This window comes from Marmota monax, unplaced genomic scaffold (genome assembly GCF_021218885.2).
Source record: "Marmota monax isolate L192 unplaced genomic scaffold, Marmota_monax_Labrador192_F-V1.1 WCK01_AAM20220418_F8-fsc00126, whole genome shotgun sequence".
Taxonomy (NCBI): Eukaryota; Metazoa; Chordata; class Mammalia; order Rodentia; family Sciuridae; genus Marmota; species Marmota monax.
The window spans coordinates 3,445,295-3,469,184 of record NW_026695245.1 but is presented as its reverse complement, the minus strand read 5'-3'; the positions used below and the strand labels follow the sequence as shown (position 1 = coordinate 3,469,184).

General features: G+C 37.6%; 1 protein-coding gene across 6 annotated transcripts; it reads left to right on the top strand.

Moving 5' to 3' along the window:
• Positions 1–4,999: 4,999 nt before the first annotated feature.
• On the top strand, positions 5,000–23,732 carry Cabyr (calcium binding tyrosine phosphorylation regulated). Of its 6 annotated transcripts, none has more exons than XM_058578268.1 (5): positions 5,000–5,091; positions 7,070–7,242; positions 7,344–7,397; positions 19,284–20,396; positions 23,645–23,732. In XM_058578268.1, the coding sequence occupies exons 2-4, from the start codon at positions 7,095–7,097 to the stop codon at positions 20,294–20,296; spliced, it is 1,215 nt and encodes a 404-aa protein (XP_058434251.1). In that variant the 5' UTR covers positions 5,000–5,091; positions 7,070–7,094; the 3' UTR covers positions 20,297–20,396; positions 23,645–23,732. The 6 variants fall into 6 exon arrangements, with proteins under 6 accessions (XP_058434251.1, XP_058434252.1, XP_046289520.1 ...); XM_058578269.1 differs by lacking the exon at positions 5,000–5,091 and adding an exon at positions 5,117–5,294; XM_046433564.2 differs by lacking the exon at positions 5,000–5,091 and adding an exon at positions 5,117–6,354.
• Positions 23,733–23,890: the final 158 nt, after the last annotated feature.

The window sequence follows — 23,890 nt, the reverse complement described above, 5'->3', positions numbered from 1 at the left end:
TATTTGTCCTGTGATCTTGTAGGAACGCCTACCGTAAGCAGACATCAGAATGGGTGTCGTGAAGCAGCACCTGTAAAATTATTAACAGTATCAAGACATAGTATTTATATTGTGTTTTGAAAAAATAAAAGTGCTTTCTAGCATTTTACTTTAGCCTCAAAATATGCCTATAAATAATATAGCACAGATATTCTTATCTCCTTTCACACACATTGAAACTCAGGCACAAAACACCTAATCCAATTAATTTATCACTTATAAATAATTTATTACTTATCCCACTTAATTATCCCTGTTATCAGTGGAGCAATGAATAGAAAGCAGATTTCCTAGCCACCAATTAAATATTCTTCTACTATAATATATATATATATATATACACACATATAGATACACACATATATTAATAAACCAGTATTCCATGGTTTACTTATTAAAAAAAAATGCTCTTTGGTTGAAGCTTTGTTATCAAAAATATTCACCTCCAGATTGTCTACAAAATGTTTCAAAGTAGACCTTTTCTTTCCTTCTCTATGGGTTAGATAAATAACACCTATATTTTAGGAGTTTTCCCCTTTCTTTGTAAAAATTGCCTAATGATCAACTTTTAGAAATCTTTTAAAAATTACTTGAAAAATTATTCTTGAATAAATATGGGGTTTTTGTTTTTCTTTTTGCCTCAAAATAGTTGATGGTGAAGTATTTGCTGGACTGTATATTGCCAGGATTTAATCATTTTCCCCTTAGCTCAGGTTATTAGATGTTATAAAAGGAATTCAAATTATTTTTTTTATTCTCATTGCTTATTTTTATTGATTTTAGTTTGCCTCCATGCACAGTATTGAACTCCTGGGGTTTTGAAGAATCTAAATACCTCAGTCACTTTCAAGAATTTTTGCCATAATTAGGTTCAATCTTTAGGTTCAATTTTTAAAAAATTTATATCCAACTAAAGGGTATCGGTTTAGAGTATCATTCATTTACATATCCTGTTGACTGAAGCACCATCTCACACGATGTTAATACATTGATATTTATAAAATAAAACAGGAGAAGAACAGGTAGAATATTGACAAATTTAACCTAATTTAATATTATGTTGAAGAAATGATTTCTTTGAAAGAAGTTTCTCTTTATTGACTTGGGCTAACCTATGTTTCCTCATTCTGTCATGAATCACTTTTTTTTTTAGTTTTGTGATTTATTATTTTTAAATAATAAATCAGTGTGCTGTTTCCAAACTATTCATTCACATTAACTTCCTGATGTAAACCCTGTATGGATTTTTAATACCAGCAAGAGAGAAAAGATTGCTTTCCTACATTCAGGGAGTGAGTACATCCAGAAGACAAGAAGAGAAAATTTTTCTGAAGAGAAAAATTAGTGTCTAAAAATATTGGGAGTCTGATAACTGACAGGAAGAACATTGTGAATCTTTAAAGTATGGCTGTTGCCATTTTTTTTTCTCTTCTTAATCTATAGTATACACAGCAAACATTTATGTTTTGACTGTGGAGCCTTCTGAATCATGAACTTCTTGACTCATTCATTCTTATTTGAATTTTCAGTTCCAATATTATTCAAGCTATTCTTCCGTATTCAAAAATTACATAAAATCTTATGCTTTCAATTTTTTAAAAATAACTTATGTGTACATTCATGGCTTTAAAAGTTACTTTTATTTTCCCATAGAGATTGCAGGAATTCAAATTTGTGTTCAGCTGACACTTAATAGATAACTGTACAACACCATTCAGGAGATTTTCTTTACTAGTCAAAGCATAGGTCTGTTAAAAAATAGTCTCTCTTAGCCTCAGTTCAGAGAACCCCAGTGGCCCATTTGTATTAATGTGGTCCACAAACAGTGGGTAGATGAACATTCTAAGGACACCAAAATAATAAAAGCACAGTGTGAGTCCACTGTACTATGAGGGTGGCTGGAATCTGAGTACACTTTGAATTGAGTGATTTGTTACAGTTATCTGGCCTACATGCTGTGCCCCATCCAACCTGTGTACTGACGGTGATCTGCCTGGTAACTTAATTCAGTATAAACTGCTCTTTTCCCCTTGCTGATGAAGAAAATAATCATATAAGTAGAGCTATTTTCATCTATGTGTGCTTCTCTTTTATGTTACTACTCCTTCCCCTTTCCTAATTTGGAGGCTTTCAAATGGATCTTCTACTTTATAAATGTCAAATATATTTTTGTATTAGATTGTGCCTATGATAAGAGAAATCCCTAATGTATATTTTATGTATGCTGAACACATTTTTATAATTTGATGGACTTGGAGGCATGGTCTATTAATAATGATGTAACATGTACCTTGCTGGTTAATATATTTAAGATTTTACCTTTATTGAGTTAGGTATCTTTTTTTTTTTAATTTTAGTGCACGATAACTAAGTCTTCTACTGAGTTAAGAATTTTAACTTTCAGATGTTACAGAAAAATAGACTATTGTTATGTATTCTTTAAATCAGTTTACTGAATTTGCACTTTTATATTTCTGCCAACTAAAAGGACAGTGCACATCCAATTTTAAACACACGTGCACACACACACACACACACACACTCACTATACACATACACACATTTTCTTTTCTGTGTAAACTTTTTTAGTAGATTTCTTCCTTAAACAAATCAAGTATTCAAATGGGACAAGCATTCAAACATGGCTTTATACATATGAAGATAAAACTTATTGCCATCGTGATAAACTGTTTTAGTTTCTGTGAGTGGTATGTTTCACCCAGTTGATCATAAGAAAACATATAGTAGAGGTTGATGACTTAGAAGCTAGGAAGAGGAAGAGAAAAGGAAACAGGAACAAGAGAATGTAAAGTTGGGACATAGTAGTTGTGGCCCCTCATTAGTGTGCACAGTTGTCAAGAACACAGAATAGACCTGCCTTTCTATGAACACTAGCAGGGGGTTGAGAGCTCTCCTTGTTGACTTGGTTATAATACTTGTAACCCGGGTAGCCTCTGGATAACAATTGTTTCTCCCACAGGCCAGAGGTTCCCATTTTTATGTTTTAATGATTAGCCCTTTTCACCAAAGTTCTGGCTCAGTAGATTCTAGGTAGGCTTGGGAAGGTGTTTTTAATAAGTTCCCAGGATGATTCCAATGCAGGTGGTCTGAATTAGAGAAATAATGCCCTAGGCCATCATCTTTTATTATGTATTTAGTTTACCTGATAGAAAAGTGTAAAATGAACAGAATTATATAGCAAGGTTGAGCTCAGTCACAATATATTATTATGGGGTCACTAAGGATATGCTTCTAATCCACTGGTTTTCTAAAGTAGATTTCTGAACTTAGTTTTAAAGATAAAAATGATGCCTGGAGGGGCCAACTAGGTCTTGGACCTGATAAGCTAAAAACTCAGAGGTGACAATAGCATGTGTGTTCAAGAATCTGGGGTCTCAAGTGGGAACAGGATGGTCAAGAGGAAGATGGAAGAGGTAAACAGACTACATCAAGAACTTTGAACTTCTGTAAGGATTTGGGATGTGAAGAGGAGAATAGGAAAACAAGGTGGATTGTCTAATGACCATTGCAAGGAGACAAATGCAAGGACAAACGATTGAAAAACCACATTATAATCCTTAGGAGTTCAAGAAACCAAAGTAGCAAATGGGCAATGGTTTAGAAATTCTTGTTTAAATGTTTCACATTGTAACAATTTGCATTTCAGAGTGACCCAAAATAGTCCTTGGAGAAATGAAATTGAGCAAAGGTCTCCCTTCTGAGTGACAGGTATTTCTGCATAGTACCTGACAATATGTGTACAAGATGGCCAACCAAGGTTAGGCTACACAACCATTAACATTTCCAATTCAAAATGCCACAAATGGGGTCTCCAATGTCTGTACTTAGGGTTTTCAGTAGCACAGCTCATAGCACACTTGACGGTTACAGTATTATAAGTAAAAACTTCAAAAATCATGACAGCTCATCTTTTATTTACACTTCTACAGTGGGGCTGGAAGCAAATGATGAAGTATGGAAAATGTAACACCTGAAAACCTACTCCAAAGAACATTTCTCCCCTTTAAATAGTAATCTTCACAGTAAGAGAAAGCTTATCTAGCAACTAATGGATACTTAGTAATAATCGTTGAGTGAATGAATTGACCCAGAAAATGCTATTTGTAGCTTGGATGTAGATGGAGGCCTGATATTGACTTTGATTGCAAAGCTCTCTAGAAGCATTTTTTTTTTCCTGAATTTAAAAAAAAAAAATCTGATCAGATCTATGTACCCAATGATGCTGTTTAACAGCTGGTTTACAGTGGTTCCTGTTGCTTTTTCCATATTTGAAGATGGATTACACTGAAGGCTGTTTGGATCCAAAATCATTGTATAGTTATTTAACGCCCAGAACGAATCTGTGAGCCCTTGAAAAGAGCCGGCCTTTTAAAATGAGGCAACATTTCTTTAACTTGGTAAAACTGAGCCTCAGTTTGTCTTTAACTTGCATCCTGTTGATCACAGTGATTTTGAGGGAACAGATTTGCCTGATCCTAATAATGGAGAAACAAGAAGTTTCAAGAATTAATGGGATTTTGTCAAACGAAGAAGTGCTGTTGGATATAATTATTCACTTACAGTGTTTGTTGTGTACACCTTAGTAGAAATTTTATTAAAGGTGACCCAAAAGAGTAATAAAGGGGCATGGAGTCGTGCTGGGAAAGAAGAGTCAGTGATGACAAGATAGAACTGCCTTCCAAAGCAGCTCTCATCGCGGATCAACCGAAATAGACCAGTCGCATCGACTTCCTACAGGCCGTTTGGAACCGCCAGTTTCATGGCGCCTCTGTGTCCTGGCAGGAAAGGAGAAGCACGCCCCTCTCGCCCTCCGAGTTCCGGCCGTTGTCCCTTTCGGCTCCCCATTGGTTGAGGCCGCCGCGATCCCGCCTCCTTCGTGGCGCTCGAGCTTTCCGCGAGGGGGTGGGGCTTTGTGACGCACGCATTGACGTCTCCAGGGTTATAAAAGCCCCGCCCAGGTCGGTTTTTCACAGGAGCCGCCGGCGAGGGGGCAACGAGGAAGCTGGCCCGAGCTTAGCCGGAAAGAGGAAGGTGGGGCGAGTTTGTGCCCCGGAGGCAGTTAGGCGTTCTGGAAATCTCGTGCGTTGGCGGAGTTGGACCTGGCCTGTAGTGTCTGGGAAGGCCGAGGGTTCCCAGAGTGGGAGGTCCTGGCCCACATCTGCGTGGGCGGCGACGGAACGGCTACCCGTGTGTGGCCGAGCTGCGGGTGTCGACTGGGCGGCCGCCTACCTTTCGTTAAGTCGCGGGCTGCGAAATCGGCACACCGGGTCTCCCACTATTCACTGCTGACTCCCCTCCCCCACCCCCCTCGAACACCACCCAACTGCAAAACAAGCTGGGTCCCAGCTGAGGTCTTAGAGGGAGTGTGTGTGTGCCTTTTACGTTTTCTGTACTTCTGAGGTCCCCACTCGCGTCCCCAGCCAGAGTGCCCTCGTTTTCTTGACAATTATTTTTGAAAGACATTTGAGTAGAAATACAAACAGTCCTCTGTATCTATTTTACCCGTTGGTGTGGCCATGCTGGCGCCACCGTTATTTCTCAACTTCCTCAGGACAGTTTGTACAGAACTGCCTTGTAGGAGGTTCCCAAACGTGGCAGTTTTTTCAAAGATGGTTTAATTTAGTAAAGCTCCCAATGAATGGTATTCTGATAGTATGTTTTCGTTAAGTAATTACTTGGATATATTCTCAAAGGGTTTGCTTAGGCAGATAGAATGGTTTTGTCCTGACTTTCGGGGAGATGAAATGTTGCTTTTAAATAGTCAGCGTTTTACTATGACACATTAGTTGCTTTTTATTAAAAGTTATCCCCTTGTATAATGGCCATAACTAAACTGTGCCACTTAACCCCATGAAACTTATTACTCTGTACTGTGCAGTTAAGGACATTATGTCATACTATTCTGCTTTTTAAAAGGACCCACGGGAGAAATTTTTCATGGGTATCTGTCCAGAACAGCTGTGATTCTCCTAAGCAACAGATTTGTTTTTTGACTTCAGGACAGTGGAATCATTTAACCACTTGTTTTCTATTTTGTGATGACTGTTTGGTAGCCCAAGAACCGATTTAATATATTTCTGTCAAAAAGTGAAGGACCAATGGCTTGCATTAGAATGCTAACCTCCTGCAGTATTTTCACTTTGTTTTTCCTACCACGGTTTTCCCCTTACCACTGAATGAATTTAATTTTCTTATGTATTTGTTAGCCTTCATGAACAGTATTTTAGAATGAGACAGAACCTACACACTGACACAGTTTAGGATTGACAATCTCTGCGCTTCTGAGAATTACAGGTTAGACTATACAATACCCTCAGAAAATCAGGAGAAGGGAGAAGATAGGAAGAAATTAGGAGAATAAAAGGAGCATATGGACAGGGAGGTGCATACAATAGTGGATGGCACAGCACCTCAGAACATTTTTACCTACTGTGATTAATAGTAAAAAACTTAAAGGAAAAATATGAGCAATTTGATGATATATTTACAAAAGTGAGCAAGTCATTTTCTTGTAGAAACAGTTTTGTCCAACAAAGTCAGTGTTTTTGTGCATGTTTGGAATAGACACAGATGCTTAATTTATCTTTCTTGAAATGTAACTTCATAAATTTAAATGTTATTTCCCAAAATATTTGCTGGGTTTCACAGAAGCAGGTTTTGTTTGCTTGGTTTGTTTTTTTGTTGTTTTTAATATCCTGGGAGTACTGGTAGGACTTTTCCTATGGATTTAATAGTACTGGGTTGCTCACCTTATATAGTAAGCTATTAGTAGCTATTAGTAGGGTTTTAGGTATTTATTTTTTTCTACCAAGAATTAGCCCATTTTACTAGAATAAATACCTGGAGATTAAAACTAAACTTAATTTCAATAGAAGATTTGTTCTCAGAAACCATGGTTAACGCATAAGAAATATTTTAATAAACTGTGTTTAAGACTTTGTTTTTCTACATTATAGTTGAGATTAATAAAAATTCCTGTGTTATAAGACTTTGTTTTTCTTTATTATAGTTGAGATTACAGACATCCTGCCAGAATGCTTTCTTCAAAGCCCAGACTTGTCGTACCCTATGGCCTCAAGACTCTACTCGAGGGAGTTAGCAGAGCTGTTCTCAAAACCAAACCATCAAACATCACCCAGTTTGCAGCGATTTATTTTAAAGAACTTATTGTATTTAGAGAAGGTTTGTTATTGCTTTAGATCATATATTTGTTGCTTTTAAGAAGCATTTTAAATTGGGAAGTTTATGTACCTGTATTTGATTTCCTGTATTTATTCCTTCAGGGAATAATTCTCTGGATATAAAAGATCTGATTAAACAATTTCATCAGCTTAAAGGTAAGTGCCATAAGTGATAGTTTTAATAATGTTTATTATAAGTTATTCTATAATTGCTAAATACATTCATATTTAAGATTGATGCTATCAGATGGTTTCCTTCTAAATCACGTTAATGTTTTATGTATAAATAATCATACTGAAGCTTTGTTTTTATTAACTCAGTGTTTTTATTTTTTAAAAAAATAAAACTCGGGGAATGGCATTTTAGATAATTCTAAATACTGTTGGGAAAAAAGGAAAAACATCTTGGCAAATCGTTTGGCATGACTATGTACATGAATGCCTAGGACAGTATGTACAAACTATGACTCAGACCCATCAGTATGCCCATCTTTAGGGGGAATATAATGGAGATGAAGAAAATTTCATCTGAGAGCAGTGAAGGCTTAATTTTAGTGAGACATTTTTCTTCGTAGTTATATAGGTTGAGCATCCCTAATTCAAAAATCCCAAACCCCCCAAAAAACTCCAAAATCCACTGGAGCACTGATAAAACACAATACTCAAGGATTTTCAGATTTGGGGGAATTTTGAATTTAATATTTTTGGAGTAGGTATGCTCAACTAAAAAAGTCTATGTAAATATCCCCCAAATCCAAAATACTCTGAAATCTGAAACACATTGGGTTCCAGGCATTTCAGATAAAGTATACTCGTAAAACTGGAAAATCTTTGTTAAAAAGTTAATCTACCATTAAAAAACAAACAAACAAAAAACCCCTTATGGTTACTTGTAGTCCAGTCTGGAAGACAGGAATCAATTAGATATCTCTGACCATATTTTCTGTTCCAAGAGTCTCTAGGAGTGGATAGATAAATTTTCAACAATAGTGGTCTTCTCCATATCTGACATTGGTGGCGCATAACTGCTTAGAAGAAAGTTGTGCTTTATGTTTTTATTTTTAAGTGTCTATCTCATATGAACATGACAGCATGAGATTGAGTTGACAGAGGAGCAATGAAAAGGCATTTTTTAGAATGAAAATTTGAGAAGATAATTATAAGCAAAAGGAGATTTAATGATCAAATTCCAAGGACAAAGGGTACATATCTAAAAGAATGGTGAGGCAAAGCCAGTGTGGGAAATAAATAATTCTTACTATATTCAAGAATGGCAAGGCAAAGCCAGTGTGGAAAATAAATAATTCTTACTATCTTACCTTTTCTCTATGATCATTCAAAACATTTTTGAATGATCATAGAGAAAAGGTAAGATTCTGTGAGTTATCAACCACTTTTATACTGTCACATTTGTGAGGTTAACATAATGATATTTGTGAGATAACATAATGATATTAGGGAGAAATTAGAAGTAAGACATAGGAATTGTAAAAATCATTAGGATTTGGATCTGCTATGAAAGAGATATCCAAAACAGAAAGCAAAATTTAAGAATAGCAACAGTCAGCATTTGGAGAGGCAGAGAATGAAGTGCCTTTTTCAGGAATATTTTATTGTCTAGTCTGGCTGCTTCCCTGATGGCACTCTCAGCTCACCATGGTAAACAGGTTGGGGACTTGCTTACCATCAGCAGCATATATAGACAAGTGTAAGAACATTAACTACCCTTCCCTTCCCCATGAGCTTGGTTTCCTGGGTAATTAGGTTATTATTGTCTTTGTATTTGTGTTTTCTATACAAGGAACTGAATTTCAGAGTATTGGGAGTGTGCAGGCTTGCTGTGTTTAAGAATGGTGATTAAAGTCAGTGAATTTTTAAGGTGGAAGGTACCTGGTAGCTTTTGAGTTGAATTTGTTAACTGAGGATTTATTCACCAATTCAGTTTAGCAGATAGACTAAACAAATGTGGACTCTGGTTTAGGTAGGTTAATCTGTGAATCTCAGAATTAAAAATTAACAGACTAACAAAATTAATAGAACAGCTATACTTTTGATGTAAGTATGGGGTAAGAGATACTACGCTTTTCTCTTCAGCTAACTAAAGATATCAAGAAGGTAAACATAGCATACAGAAATTCTAAAAGCTATCTCACAGTAGGATTATAGAGACATATTGCTCTTTAGGCAGTAGAATAGGGATGGGAGGGTAACATGAAGGGATGATCAAGAAATAGTTCCATGTTTCTGGTTAATTAGTTTGGTTCACTTGTCTTCTATTGTCATCCCAAATGGTTTCTTAGTGGACAAACAGTACACAATAACAAAGGTAATATGATAGAGACTGCATGGGTCCACCTTCATCCAGGAAAGTATTACTCTTGGCTGAAGAGAGACTATAAGGGGATATATACAGGCACCTTAAGTTTCCCACATAGTAGCACATTTTCTCCCTTGAGTGACAAGCTCCTATTTTCTGGCTGCTTTCATTCCCCAACTGCTGTTCCTGTGGAAACGCTGAGAAAATTTGGCTTCATGGTTGTTCAGTTCTCTACAATAAAAATGTAGGTGTAACAGATGGCACCTTCTCTTTCATTCAAGTAGAACTTTCCTTGTGGATCCTAGTTTTAAATGTGGAGGCAGTACCTGTAATACCCTATATGCTCTATTGGTCCCAAGGATGGAGGCTCTCCTAGACTTTCAGTGACTTGTTAAGATATGGAATGAACCATTCTTTGAAGACTTGACTCTTAAATCTAGTCTTTCAGCTTCTTCACTATGAAGCAAGATAGCCTAGCACAGCACCAGGTGTTAGAACTTGGTGATGTAGGTAAGAACTAACTGCCATCCCTAGAGCATTGGTGTCCTCGCTCAGCTTCAAGATATTGGAAGCATGTGTTTCATTAGAGTGCTCAGTGAGGATGTCATATTCTCCAAAGTTATTCCCAAACTGGTGAGTTTGCTGCCCAGCAGCTTTACTATGTGCTGCCTGTGCATAGAAACCATGAAGATAAGAATGTTTTAGTGAACCTTTCATTCTGAAATATTTCATAGAAAAACCACCATTTGTGGTAGACCTCATCATAGAACCAGAAATGTTTACTTATCTCCCCAATGGCTTCAAAATTTCACATTCAGGTGACAGAGGAAGGGAGGAGAGAGAGAGAAAAAAAAACAGACCTGGAGAAAATTGCTTTCACTTTTTCATTGCTCATTTTACCCCCCAGAGCTTAGTGTCTTTAGGATGGTCCCTAACTCTATCAACCATCATTGTGGCATTTCACCCACATATCCATCCCATTGCCAAAGTAGTTCATGCTGTGAAATTCTTTTTTGGATCCTCCCTTTGTTTTGGCTGAAGTTTGATCAAACAGATCTCACTAAATCAGTGTCAGTGAAAGACCCCCCCAATTTCTCAATCTCCTAATCCAAATCATCAATTGATGAGATTTAAAACTTAGGTAAATTTTTTAAAACAAAAGAGTCATCCCTTAAATTCCACTACTTAGTATTTGCTAGGAAAAGAAAAAAATAAAGGGGCAGGAGCTCAGGCCCCACCCAGATCCACCCACACCGACATAGTGGGACCCAGGACCAGGGTAGGTCTGAGTTCACTACTCATCCCACCTGGGAGCCTCATCTTAACTGACTTCCATCTTGGGACACTGCAGACATCGCCATAGCCTTCCCCACACAGTAGCCCCTACCTTTCGACAACGGGGTCTAGAAGCAGCTGCATCTCAGAGTAGGCATCCCAAAGACCATGTAAGGCCCACCCTTTTAGCTCTACTTCTGTAAGACATTGTATCCATCTTGGGGTCACCTCCACTATTATCTAGAGTTCCCTTGGCTATTGCTGCCACCACCTTTAGTTGCAGTAGCATATAATGAGGGACACCAACAGGATCTGGAAGTCCAACATCAAGGTGAGGTACAGACAGTCTGCACAGGTACTACAAGAACATAGGGTAAAAACTGTAATATCTCAGATCCACACTGAAAGAAGGGAAGACACATAGACAACATTAAAAAACAAGGGAGGAAAGTGCCCCAAACAAACGAAGATACTACAATAACAGAACCCATGGACAGAAAAGTTGATGAAATGTCAGAGAAGGAGTTCAGAAGGCTCATAATTAAAATGATCTATGAATTAAAGAATGACCTAAATGGGCAAATACAAGCAAAAATTGATCACTCCAACGATAAGAGAAGCAAATACAGGTAATTAAAGATTACTTCAAGAAAGAGAGAGACCCTGGAAAAAAAAAAGTCAGAAGTCCTTGAAATGAAGAAAATAATAAACCAAATAAAAAACTCAATATAAAGCATAACCAAAAGACTAGATCACTTTGAAGAAAGAATGTCACATAATGAAGAACAATGTATACTGTTGAGAGCCACAGCCAAAGGGTTGCCATTGTGCAACCCCAAATTTAAATACAGGGTACCAGAGAAATCTCTCCCAAGAAAAATACCCTCATATTTTTTGTCCAATTCCTGAGCTGTTCATGTGTGAAATAAGGCTTGAGGAGAAAGGGTTGTTGAAGACTGGAAGTTGAGTAGAGATTTCAGAACTAGTAGGATGTCTGGAGAGGCTTTGAGATTGGATTTAGCCAAAATGAAGAAACTTCTGTGAAACACTGGTAGTTCAGTTGAGACCTAGAAAGATCATACCCTGTGAATAATAACATTATGCTAGGAGTTAGAACAAAGCTGAAATATACACACTTTAACAAAATCTAAAACCAAATCTCCAGAATATCAAATTTACCTGTCATAAGAAAATAACTTAATCGGAGCCTCTATAACATGCCATTTATAATTTCTAGCATACAATTAAAAATTACTAGGCATTCAAAGAAGCAGAAGGAAATGACTAGTAAAGGAGATAACATGAAACACTAGAAGAGGAAATAGAGGATCCAAATAACTGCATTAGGTCCAACAAGATGATTAATATTTTGATAGAAAAATGAATGAAAAGATGGAGAATGTCAACAGAATTAGAATCTACAAAGTAAGAAAATAATGGTTATACCATATTGCAAACTAAAAACTTACTGGATGTATTCACTAGCAGAAGACAGAATTGGGAAACTAAAAAAACAGGCCAATAGACAACCAAATTAATGCAAAAAGAGAAAAACAATTGGACAGAGTATAAAAGACATATGGGACATTGAAAAAGATCTAAAATATGTAACTGGATAAGAAAAGAGTAAATGGAAAAGAAGGATTATTTGAAAAAAATAAAGGCTGATAAATCTGATTGAAAGATCAGCTTACAGATTAAGTAGTTAGGTTGAACTCACAGCAGGATAAATACAAAGAAAGCAACAATTAAGTACCTTATAGTCAAACTGGTAAAAAATACAGAATTGTGATCAGTCAAGGTAAAAGGTACATTACTTTCAGGGGAACAATAAGACAAAGACCTCATGTCTTAATGGAGACTATAGAAGTCAACAGATAACAGAATGATAACTTTAAAGTGCTGAAAACTTAAAGCAAAACAAAACAAAACTGCTGAAATGTGACTATATTCCCAGTGAAGTTATCCTTTAAAAAATGGAAGCAAAGACATTCTCAAATCAGACAAACTGAGAAGGCCATCAGATCTGCTCAATAAACTTTTATAGAAGTTTGAAACAAGGAATACAAGGAAAGTTCCTAAATCTGGTAATGTGTATGCACAAAAGACTTATAAGAAACATTATATTCAGTAGTGAATATTGAATGATTTTCCTTCAAGATTGGGGCTGGCTAGGACAAAGATGTCTTATAATTTTTTTTTTTAACCTTGGGTACTATATGTTCTAGTCAATGAAATAAGGAAAACAAAACCAAAAAAAAAAGATACACAAAGAAGTAAAATTATTCACCAATGACATAAAATTATGATATAGATGATGCAAAATAAAATAATTCCTCTCTTCCTGATAACTATTCTTTTCCTACAGAGAAGAGGGTATATAGGACACAGCCCAAATTTTCATTCAGTTAATTAAAATAAAACAGATGCATTATCTTCTTATCTTAAATATTAAGAAAACCAACAAGTACCAGTGAGAAAAAATGGTATTACCAAAGTCACAAACTAAAAACAGACATGATATCTTAAAACGATACCCAACACTGTCATGTTTCAGTTGGGAAAACTTTCAGTTGCATGTACCTGATGACTAAATAATAGTGACTTTATGAAAGCAAGCTATCTGGAATTGATGTTAATTTCTGCTGCTAATATGATAAAGCAACAAGTATCTGCTGCTAATATGATAGGGCATCATAATTGTACACTAATTATAATGGTCTATCATTCTTAGCATATTTTACTTGTTCCCTTACGCCACTGCTCTAGGTGTTAAGCCCAAGTTTGCACGAGAAAAGAGAAAGTGGTTGTACCAGTGACATTTGTTTCTTTCATTAAGAAAGGAAAATATTTGCAAGCCTTCTAGCAGAATTGTCAAGGGAGACTGATAAAAGGTTCTAGTAAGGGAGATCAGAATTGACAGGGCTGGTTTAGACCTGCATTATAGGGGCTACATTGGCATCTTGGACAGGGCAGTTGTGTAGGAATGTCCCACATGTTTGAGACATCTATCATCCTTTGGTCTTGGCTTTTAAAATACGTAATGCCTCTCAGGCATTAAGACAACTAAAAATGCTCCCTTTACCTTCATAAATACTTTTTAAGGAAAGGTGATACTAATATAGCTTGAGGACCACTTTATCATTAGTGGGTTATCATCAGGGGCTGGGTACATTGCTGCTTCAAACATAGCTAGGATGTTCTTAAGAGAGAACAATAATTTGCCTAAAAATGTAATTGGGAGAGATGAGGTGTGGGTAAAATGTGTGAGTGTGGTGAGAAGATAGATTTATGAAAGAGTGGCAGGGGAAGAGGAAGGAAGGGGGGGATAACCTTAAATAGATGTAGAGGAGGAAAGGGAAGGAACAAACCACAGAGATGCCAAACTGCTTTTGGTGTTGTTCCACATGGCCCAGATAAGTTTGATGGTATAGTTGGAGAACCATCAAGAAAGAAAAGGCAAAGAGGGATGGTTTGGGAAATTGCTTAGGATATGCTAATGGCTATTTTCCTCAAAACTGGCTTTTTCATTTCCTATGGACCAAAGTTACTAGTGCCTTTACTCCTGTCCCTTATTTCCAAAGTTGAACAAAAAAATAACCTAAAAGCTATTGTACCTTGGGTATATTTCAGTCACTACACTGACTATATGTCATATAATCTGCTTATGTACCTCTATCCTTAGTCAGACTGGGCTCTTTAGAAAGTCTTATCTTTGATTCCTCAGTATCTTTCACATAGTAGAAAAGCAATTAATGATTGTTGAGTGAATAATGAGTAGAAGGAAAAGGAAAGAAAAAAGAGAAGCCATGCACTTTTTAAATTCATATCCCTGTTTTTCTGAATTCCAATAATCTCAGCACACTATTATTGGAACACTCTTATTAAATTCTTAGCATCTTTGATCCTGGTACCATATATACTCCAAATTCTTGACTTTAAGCCCTCTATTATTGTGACCTCCGGTCTTTATGTACCCTCTCCTATCTCCTGATACACCCTGTTGCTGCTTCTCTCTGGTCTTTTGACTCCTTTTGATTTTCCTTTTAGTGCCAGAATATGCTTTTTTCCTTCATGTTTCCCTTAAATGTCCACATGAGTTCTACCTATTCCAAGAAACACTATATCCTTGAATTTGACCTATCTTACTTATTAGTTCCATGGAAAATCAGGATTCAGAAGAATTTAAATCAATTTTATTATCATATTAAAAGAACTTCTTACAAAGAGAAATCCCTTTAATTATGTTCCTAATTCTGTCTCTGCAGTATTTTCTTTTTTTGAGAATCAGATTACTGAAGTAAGTGGGTTATCTTCATCAGATTGATAAAATCAACTGTACAAACCTAGTACACTACTTTAAGAAATAGTCTTCTATAATTTCAGAGTTACAAGTCAGCAGTTGTTAGGCTTATTAAACAGACTTTAAAACACTGGAGAAAAGCTCTTTACCCTTCTTAAGCAGATATTAGCAATGTAGATTTACATGTTATACATGATAACTAGTGTGTTTATATTGGAATATATTTTTTCATGTAATCTAAACTAAGCTAAATGGTTAATAGAGTGCTTTGCATTTTCAAGAACATTATGAAAGCTTAAGCCATTTGGTCTCACTTTTTAAAAATATTAAGTGTATCTATTCAAAAGCTTCTATGATCTATATATTATATTTGTGTAGTGAAGTGTATAAATATGTATATACCTATGAAGAAGAAAAAACATTATGCATCCTGCCACTGTTTAGGAAGCTGCCAACCTAATTTTAATCAAAGGTGAATTAAAGATACTTGATTTATAATTTTTGATTTGACATCATCTTTTCAAAACTTTTCTGAATCTCTTTTTAACTGGGTGTTGACTTTTTTCTTCCCCCATTTAAATGTGATTTACAGGCTGTAGACCCCTGTCAGGTACATCATTTCATTTAGTCTCCACAAAAACACAGTAATAATGTCAGAATTATGCTCATTTGACAGATGAGGTGTCTGAAGTTCTGATTTTGACCATGCAGCTATTAAACCACAGAGCCAGCATACAAACCTGTATCTTCTTATGCAGTTTTTTATTGTGAAAAAGTTACGAGGGGAGGGGGGGACACAATCAGATTCCCTGATTATTAATGATTCATAATTAATATGCTTTATTTTTCTGGAATGGTTGCTATTTCATAGAGGAGACTTCTATAGAGAGAAGTGGGCCTTTCCAGACACTGTGTCCTGCAAAAACATTATACAGGTTCTGTGCAAATGTTTTAGGGATTGCTATAATTGAATTCATCGGCTGATTCGGTTTTTAACCCTTCTGGTAAATAAATCGATGATTGGGGGAAAATAAGGAGGTCACTCTAGTCAGGAATCAGGTTGGGTTTTGCTTCATCTTCACTGTATTGCAGGCATCCAACTCGTCCAGCAGAGGGCTGCATGCCCTTGGGCAGAGATGCCAGAGAATTTCTCAACCTCTATGCTTTTCCCTGGGCTTTCTGCCTTATCTACTAGTTGCCACACAGGTCTCTCCAGGCTGTAGGCTGGTGGCAGCCTCCTCTCCTTACTCAATGCTGGTGTGCTAAGTGGTGCAGGAGGTTCCCCATTGTTTCCACCCCCTCAGGCCTAGCTGGCCTTGCCGGGTGGGGCTTTCCCAGTGTTCCTGCTCAATGATCCGTGTGCAACTAAACTCTTGCATCATTGGTCTGCCTTGGGCTAATGTTTCTGGTCTCTGCCTCAAGAATAGGAGACTTCTCCCTGGCCTTCTGCTGTGCCTCCATATGTCACAGGAGGCTTGCAGAAAAGTATATGTGAGCAAGTGTGAACACCCCTTGAGTTTTAGTGTCTTAAATTATTCCTAGGAAGTCATTCCTAGGCTTTTACCAGTTTGTTTGGATTTTAGCTGATACTCACCAGCTAGTATGATGGCAGCCTCATCTTTCTGGACCCTGCCACAGCTTGAAACAGTTTTTGTGTCTCTTCCCTTTTTGGAGGGGCTGGTTGCTCTTTGGAAATCAGGTTACTTGGTTATCTTATGACTCTATTTGTCATTTGCACACAACCTGTATAATGTACTGTTTTTGCAGGACACAGTGTCTGGAAAGGCCCACTTGAACTTTTTTAAATGTCCCTAAATATCTGTATCTAGGAGATTAATAATTAGAATAATTTAATTTTAAAATATTAGAATGACTATTCTCTCTATAGAAGTCTCCTCTATGAAATAGCAACCATTCCAGAAAAATAAAGCATATTAATTATGAATCATTAATAGTTTATCAGGGAATCTGATTGTGTGTGTCCCCCCCCCTCGTAACTTTTTCACAATAAAAAATTGCATAAGATACAGGTTTGTATGCTGGCTCTGATTGCCTCAAAAAATTTAAGATTTTGTTATTAATCTGGCTTTTTCAACCACCCCACCTCCTTTTTTCTCCTGGTACTGGTGATTGAACCCTATGGTACTCTACCACAGAACTATACCCCAGCCCATTTTATTTTTTGAGACAGATCTTGCTAAGTTGCTGAGGCTGGCCTTGAGTTTGTGATCCTTCTGCTTCAGCCTCCTAAGTCACCAGGATTACAGTTATGATTGTGCCTAGTTTATCTGGCTTTTTCTTCTTATGATGGGAGTGATATTTTTTAAAGCTTTCCATATACTAAGCATAAGAATAACTCTCCCAAGGTCAGGTTTATTAAAATAAGATTTTCTCTGAACTTCCAAGATCTTTATTATAGTACCATTGCTAGATACTTGTATTTCTATACCTGTAATATTTGTGTATGTATTATCTTGTGTAGTAAGTTATGGTGCCTTGTCTTGAATTTCATCCTTCGCCGTGCTGCAGTCTCTTACGTGTAATACAAGCGTTCAGTCATGTACCAGTAGGTAAAAGGTGTGTTAAGAAGAGGGTAGGCATAATCCACTTGAATAAAATGTATTAAATATGATATGTCAAGAGCACTGTAATGTTTTGAACAAACAATAAAAAAATAAAATAAAATATATAGAGAAATGTAAAAAAAAAAAAAAAAGAAGAGGGGGGAGGCAAGTTCTGAGGAGACGAATGGTTAAGAAAAAAAGGTCATTGTTCTAAGCAGAGGTAGGTTAAGAGTAGACATGGCATGTGACCATTTTGTGTGGTGTCCATGTCCAGAATTAGACACCTTGATTGAATTTACAAGAAAGCAGCAGCAATATGAAGGGAGACACTGTAGGACACTATTCTTTGGGAAGCAGCTGAACCTATGAAAACATCTCTACAAAGCGTTTCAACTTGAACCAAACATAATCTTGTGAAGCAAATTATACTTTTCCTGCACATTTCATTATATTAGAGAAATACTTCTCCAAGAGAAAATCCTCATCAAGCAGATGTGGAAACTTCCAGTAAAAAACAACTGAGGTGCTTAGACAGGTGTGTGGGTGATAAACATAATCTTAAAGCAATTTTTTCACCTCCAGTCCAGGACTTCCTGTGTCATCAGTTATCTTGTCTTTCTAGGTTTTTTCCTTAGGCCTGACAGTTCATTGAGGTCTGAGAACCGGAGGGTTCTTATTTCTTTTGTCTGGATCAGTATAGTTTTAGCTGCATGAGATCATCTCTCATCAGCAAGTACTACCATTTTTAGGTAGAATATATGCCATTTCCTTATGTAAAAAATCCTCCAGTCCCCAGTTCACTAATTCATCAATAATCCATTAAGGTCCCAGGTTTTCAATTCTGTGAATATTTCAATGAAATTGACCCAGGTGCATTAATAGGATGAAAAATCATAACTAAGAGCCTGTTTTGTATATCCTTTGTATATTTCACGTGTATGAAATATTTTCTAATGTTCTAAACATTTGCCTATTTTCTCAAACCAATAAAACTCTAAAAACATTTCAAAGTAATCATAAGTGGTATACTTGTTGCTTAATTTAAGTTTTCCATAGGTATTCCACATGGGGGAGGATGGAACAAAAAGGGTCAGGTTAAATTTTGAATCTTAATCATCTTACATTCAGGAATGCCTCTATTCATATGATAGCATCTGTGTCATTACTAAGTTATGACAACTGGACAATTTATTTCCCAAACTGGTCTTTTGCTTTTTCCTTTCCCCAGCTTTGTGTGCAACTTTGGCTCAGGAGTTTCTTCCATGGAGATTTTTTTCAGCATCCTTATTTCTAGGAAAGAATTATAACTTTTTCCCCAAGAATGCTGACCAGCTTAGAGTGGTATGATTATAGTTTCACCACTGTGCTATTTAGGGTCACTTATTTCTAAGGATATGATGATCGAAAGGTCTCAAGGGGATAAGGACAGGAAAATTTCATCCTTCCACATTAAATCACAGATGTTAGAAAATAAAGCATAAATCTTATGTATAGACATTTGAATACTCAACCTATCATTGCTTTCTTTATAATACTTCCTTTGGAATATATGCTGATTAACCCATCTGACTGTTATTATTTAGTAGAGAAGTGGTCAGAAGGAGTGACACAGGAGAAGAAATCAGAACCAGAACGAACACCTGTAGTTTCCCAAGAACCTACACGGATGGAAAAATCCACGGACACAGAGGAGGATAATATATCTGCACCACAGTTTAGCAACAAGACCACCCAGTTTCCATCAATTAATACTGAGTGCCCACAGACTGAGGGGACAAGCGAAGCAGTTCGTGGTCCTTCTTCCAAACCAGTCACCCCCAAGACTACCACCCCACCCTCATCACCATCTCCAGCAGCTGTCTCAGCAGAGTTTGCCTATGTCCCAGCTGACCCAGCTCAGTTTGCCACTCAGATGTTAGGTAATGTTTCATCTATTCATTCTGATCAATCTGACATTTTAATGGTGGATGTGGCAACAAGTATGCCTGTTCTTAACAAGGTACTGAAGTCAGAGATTGCTGAAGAAGTCGTGGGGACTGCTCCTCTGGAGTGTTCTGGAGAGCCAGTACAGGTAGATGAGGACTATGAGGCTGAACTACCAACGGCTTTCTCAATCCCCTTGCAGGCTGAACAACATCCTCCTGCTTATGATCAAGCTCCTAAGGTCCCTTTGCAGGCTGATGATCGGGTTACAACAGCCCTTCGTATATCATCTATATATAACAATCAGCCTGTCGCTGAAGGAATTATCTATGTTGAGCAAATACCAGAACATATAGTTATCCCTTTTACTGATCAAGTTGCTTGTCTGAAAGGAAATGGGCAATTACCATCAGTTAGTCCCAAACCTGTGCAGTTGAAGGAGGATGAAAATTTTGACTCCTCAATAAATATGGAGGCAGAAGCTACCTTTCTGCTCTCCGACAGCTATTTGGAAGGTTACCCTAAGGGACCTGCAGAATCCCTGGATGCAGAGGGCTTTATCAAAATAGGCACTGAACAATCTCTGCATGTTGAAGTGGAGATCACTTCCAGAGACTTTGGGCAGCAGACGTCACTGGAGAACTTGCCCTCGGGGTACACTGCAGAAGTGTAAGGAATCTAGTGGCCCCTTCCCTCGTATTCCAGAAGGTCTTACTCAGCCAGAAACCGAACTCGAGGGGGAAGCAGTACCTGAACAGGTTTGATGAGGCCAGGTAAGAAAATCAGATGCTTACGTATTTACACATTGCGTTTCAGGTGACATCTGTATCACAAGAAACCATCTAAGTAGGCTCCCTGCAGATTGGTCAAATGCCAAACCTACCTAAAGGCTTTGCTGTGTTTGAGATTTTACTTTTATGAGATGAGTGATTTTTAATGCGACATCCTTAAAGTTTGGTCATCCAGTAATTTTGTGTCCTTTTGGAAACATGTTGTGAACATCAGAACCTGTTAGATACAAAAATATATTTACGCCACCTGAATAATATTATTGCAAAACTGCAATTTGGGGTGTTGGTTTGAAATTTCTCACTTGTGAATGTAAAATCAAACTGCAGCATTGCATTTACATGGGTTGTGGCATTTAAGACATGTAAGAAATGGTGGTGTGTTTGATTCTGCTTTCGCACCGAGAGCTCTGCAACAGGTCTGGGTGCTGGGTCTGGAGCTTCCTGCAGCTGAGGGAGCAGCTTCATAGCTGGATGGGGAGAGGAAAGGTTAGGTCGAACTTCTGTCACACATGAGAGCAGGAAGGTAGCAACAGCGGGAAGGACGGCCAGGCACTGCAGCAATAGTAGACTCAGTTCCCGTGATTGGTTTCCTTCAACCAGTTCACCCAGACCAGTGCCAGATTGAAGCTTTCATAGCTCCTGAACTGCCACCTATGTTTTCTTGTGACAGACGTGATATGACCTCCATCTCAATAATGGCATTTATTCTGCCACCTTTCTGCCCCATCTGGAAACTTTTAGAGGCTCTTCTTTCTGGAGCAGTGGAAGGATGCACATGAGCCAGTCTCCCCATCCCTTTTGCAGAAACTCTCAGCTCTTGACTGACTTGAGTCAGAATAATAAGGGTTACCAAAGCAGGTGTTTAGCAAAGGTCAATTCTGTCTGGCTGTGTGACAGGGATTCAGAACAGCTGAAAAGGCAGAGGGCAAGACTGGAAGTATAGCCTGTGGTGCTGGCATTATTCTTGTGACTTAAGCACAGTTTCAAACCTAGTCACTGTTTTCTAAAGTAAAACAGTTGTCCTGAGCGCTAAAAAAACATAGATTAAGTTCTCCAATTCTTTCCCACTTAAAAAACTGAAAACTTGGCTTATTACATATATTTTAATAAGCTTGATTACATATATTTTAATAAGCTTGAAGATCAGTTTAAAGTATCCGATGCTGTCAAAAACCATCAGCTTAATCATGTGCATTGTGGTCTTTTCTGGGGCAAGTAAAGAAGGCTGCACCAGGAACAGATGGCCCAGAGTTCAAAAGGTAAACTTGGCACATCTGGAAAAGTGAAACTCTCCTCTACAAGGAACTTGTTTCCCCAAGGTCCCATCTTCTGGGATTCAGCTTTCCAAAACAGCACTGTTGTCTTCATTAGGCAAGTCACATTGGCATTACAGATTGTTATGAGTCAATAAATGGCATTCCTAGACCTGTTCTTAAAGAACCCCTGTTGGACCAACCAGTCCTTCATTGCCACCTAGGGTCTCTGGTACAGCCTTGCCTAAAAAAGAGCTCTCTGGGGTTCTGAGTCCTAGATTATATGATGATTTATGTGTGGCAGGAGATAATGGATTAAGTGATCAAAATGAAATATTGTGACTTATTCAGGAAAGAAAAAAAATCACTATGCAGATGCATTAACACTCTTCCCCACCCAAAGGCTGTTGAGTCAGTTTTACTGACTCTTTACTCTGAGGACTCAATAAAAGCTATGTCTATAGTTTCAGAATATGGAAACAGCAACTTAGAATGAAACTGCTGCTTTAGCCACAACTCTAGTGTCCCTGCCACTTGGTATCAACACTGTCGTCCTTCTTTTCCAACTGTACTGAAAGGCTCTTTTCTTTCACATTACCAGACACTATAGCCCTCTCTATAGCACGCTTTATGGCACATATTAATTAGCTATTTGTTTATATTTTTAAAAAAGATTTATAAAGACATTACTGTGCATAGCGCCTGATACAGAGACCAAAAGTTTAATGCCTGCAAATTTTTTTTTTTTATAGCACTAGCAACAAGCGAAGCAGGACAACCACCACCATATTCTAACATGTGGACCCTTTACTGTCTAACTGATATGAATCAACAAAGTCGCCCATCACCGCCACCAGCACCTGGGCCTTTCCCCCAAGCAACCCTCTATTTATCTAATCCTAAGGATCCACAGTTTCTGCAGAATCCACCGCAAGTTACTTCTCCAACTTATGTGATGATGGAGGACACCAAGAAGACCAGTGCCCCACCTTTTATTTTAGTAGGCTCAAATGTTCAGGAAGCACAGGATTGGAAACCTCTTCCTGGACATGCTGTTGTCTCACAGTCAGATGGCATGAAGAGATATGCTGCAGTACAAGTACCCATTGCTATTCCTGCAGATCAGAAATTCCAGAAACATACCCTAAATCCCCCAAATGCTAGTCCTCCTTTAAGTGGAAAAGATGTCCTCAGACCACAAAGCCCAGTTTTTCTTTCTGTTGCTTTCCCAGTAGAAGATGTAGCTAAAAAAGGTACAGGATCTGGTGACAAACGTTCTCCCTTTGGAAGTTATGGTATTGCTGGAGAGATTACTGTGACTACTGCCCATGTTCACAGAGCAGAAACTAAAAACTGGTAGGTAAATTTCCCCACCATAATATGTGGGCCTTAACACTAGTGTTTCCAGCATTCTGTTGACCTAGAAATTGAGATTCTCTAGATTTGAGGCCACTCTGGGATTAATCCCCTAGTACAGGAAAAAAAAAATGGTGTACTTAATTTGATGTGGTTGTCTCCAGCTGCCTCAACCACTGCTTATTAGTAAATGCCCAACACATGAACCATTGGTTTGGAATTTTTTTTTAAAGGACAAGATAAACGTAAAAGAGAGACTGGAAACACTGAACAGCTAAGAGACAACAAGACAGGTCTTCACATTAAGCTCAGGTTAAATGAAAAATTGATTTGTAAGAACACTGTCTTGTTCTTTTCATTTAACCTGAGCTTAATGTGAAGACAACAGGGTGAACAAAACCTAGAACCTACCTACACCTTAAGGAGACAGAAATGTTAAGTATTGAAATAAAGGACTGATACAGGTTTGCCTTTCATAGTTATGATTAGGCAGGGTGTTCAGGCTTGGTTGGGTCCCCTTTGTCAGTGTGACTGTTTTTTACAGGTATTGGTTACTTAAGAGCTTAGTAACACAGCAGGAGAGCAGACCTTACAATTAAATGTTTACGTTATCCCTGACAGATGCCGAAAATGACGCTGTTTTGAGTCAACGTTCAAGGTGGAGTCTGCCACCAAGCGTTATATCAATAAACTTCCTGCAAGCATTAAACCTTGTATTCTCATTTTATAACTTAGGAGGATCACATTTTTTACTCTTTTGCAACTCTTACAGGTCCAACAGGCATTTCCATATTCACAATGAATGCAAACAACAGCACCTCTCTATAATACAGTGCCAGCTAGGTGGTGGGTTAACTGTTTGGCCTT

Excerpts from the sequence above, each read along its gene's own strand:
- Cabyr (XM_058578268.1), top strand. The coding sequence starts at position 7,095 with ATGCTTTCTTCAAAGCCCAGACTTGTCGTACCCTATGGCCTCAAGACT. Across the intron at positions 7,243-7,343 it reads ACTTATTGTATTTAGAGAAG|GGAATAATTCTCTGGATATA; the intron begins GTTTGTTATTGC and ends TTATTCCTTCAG. Across the intron at positions 7,398-19,283 it reads ACAATTTCATCAGCTTAAAG|TAGAGAAGTGGTCAGAAGGA; the intron begins GTAAGTGCCATA and ends GTTATTATTTAG.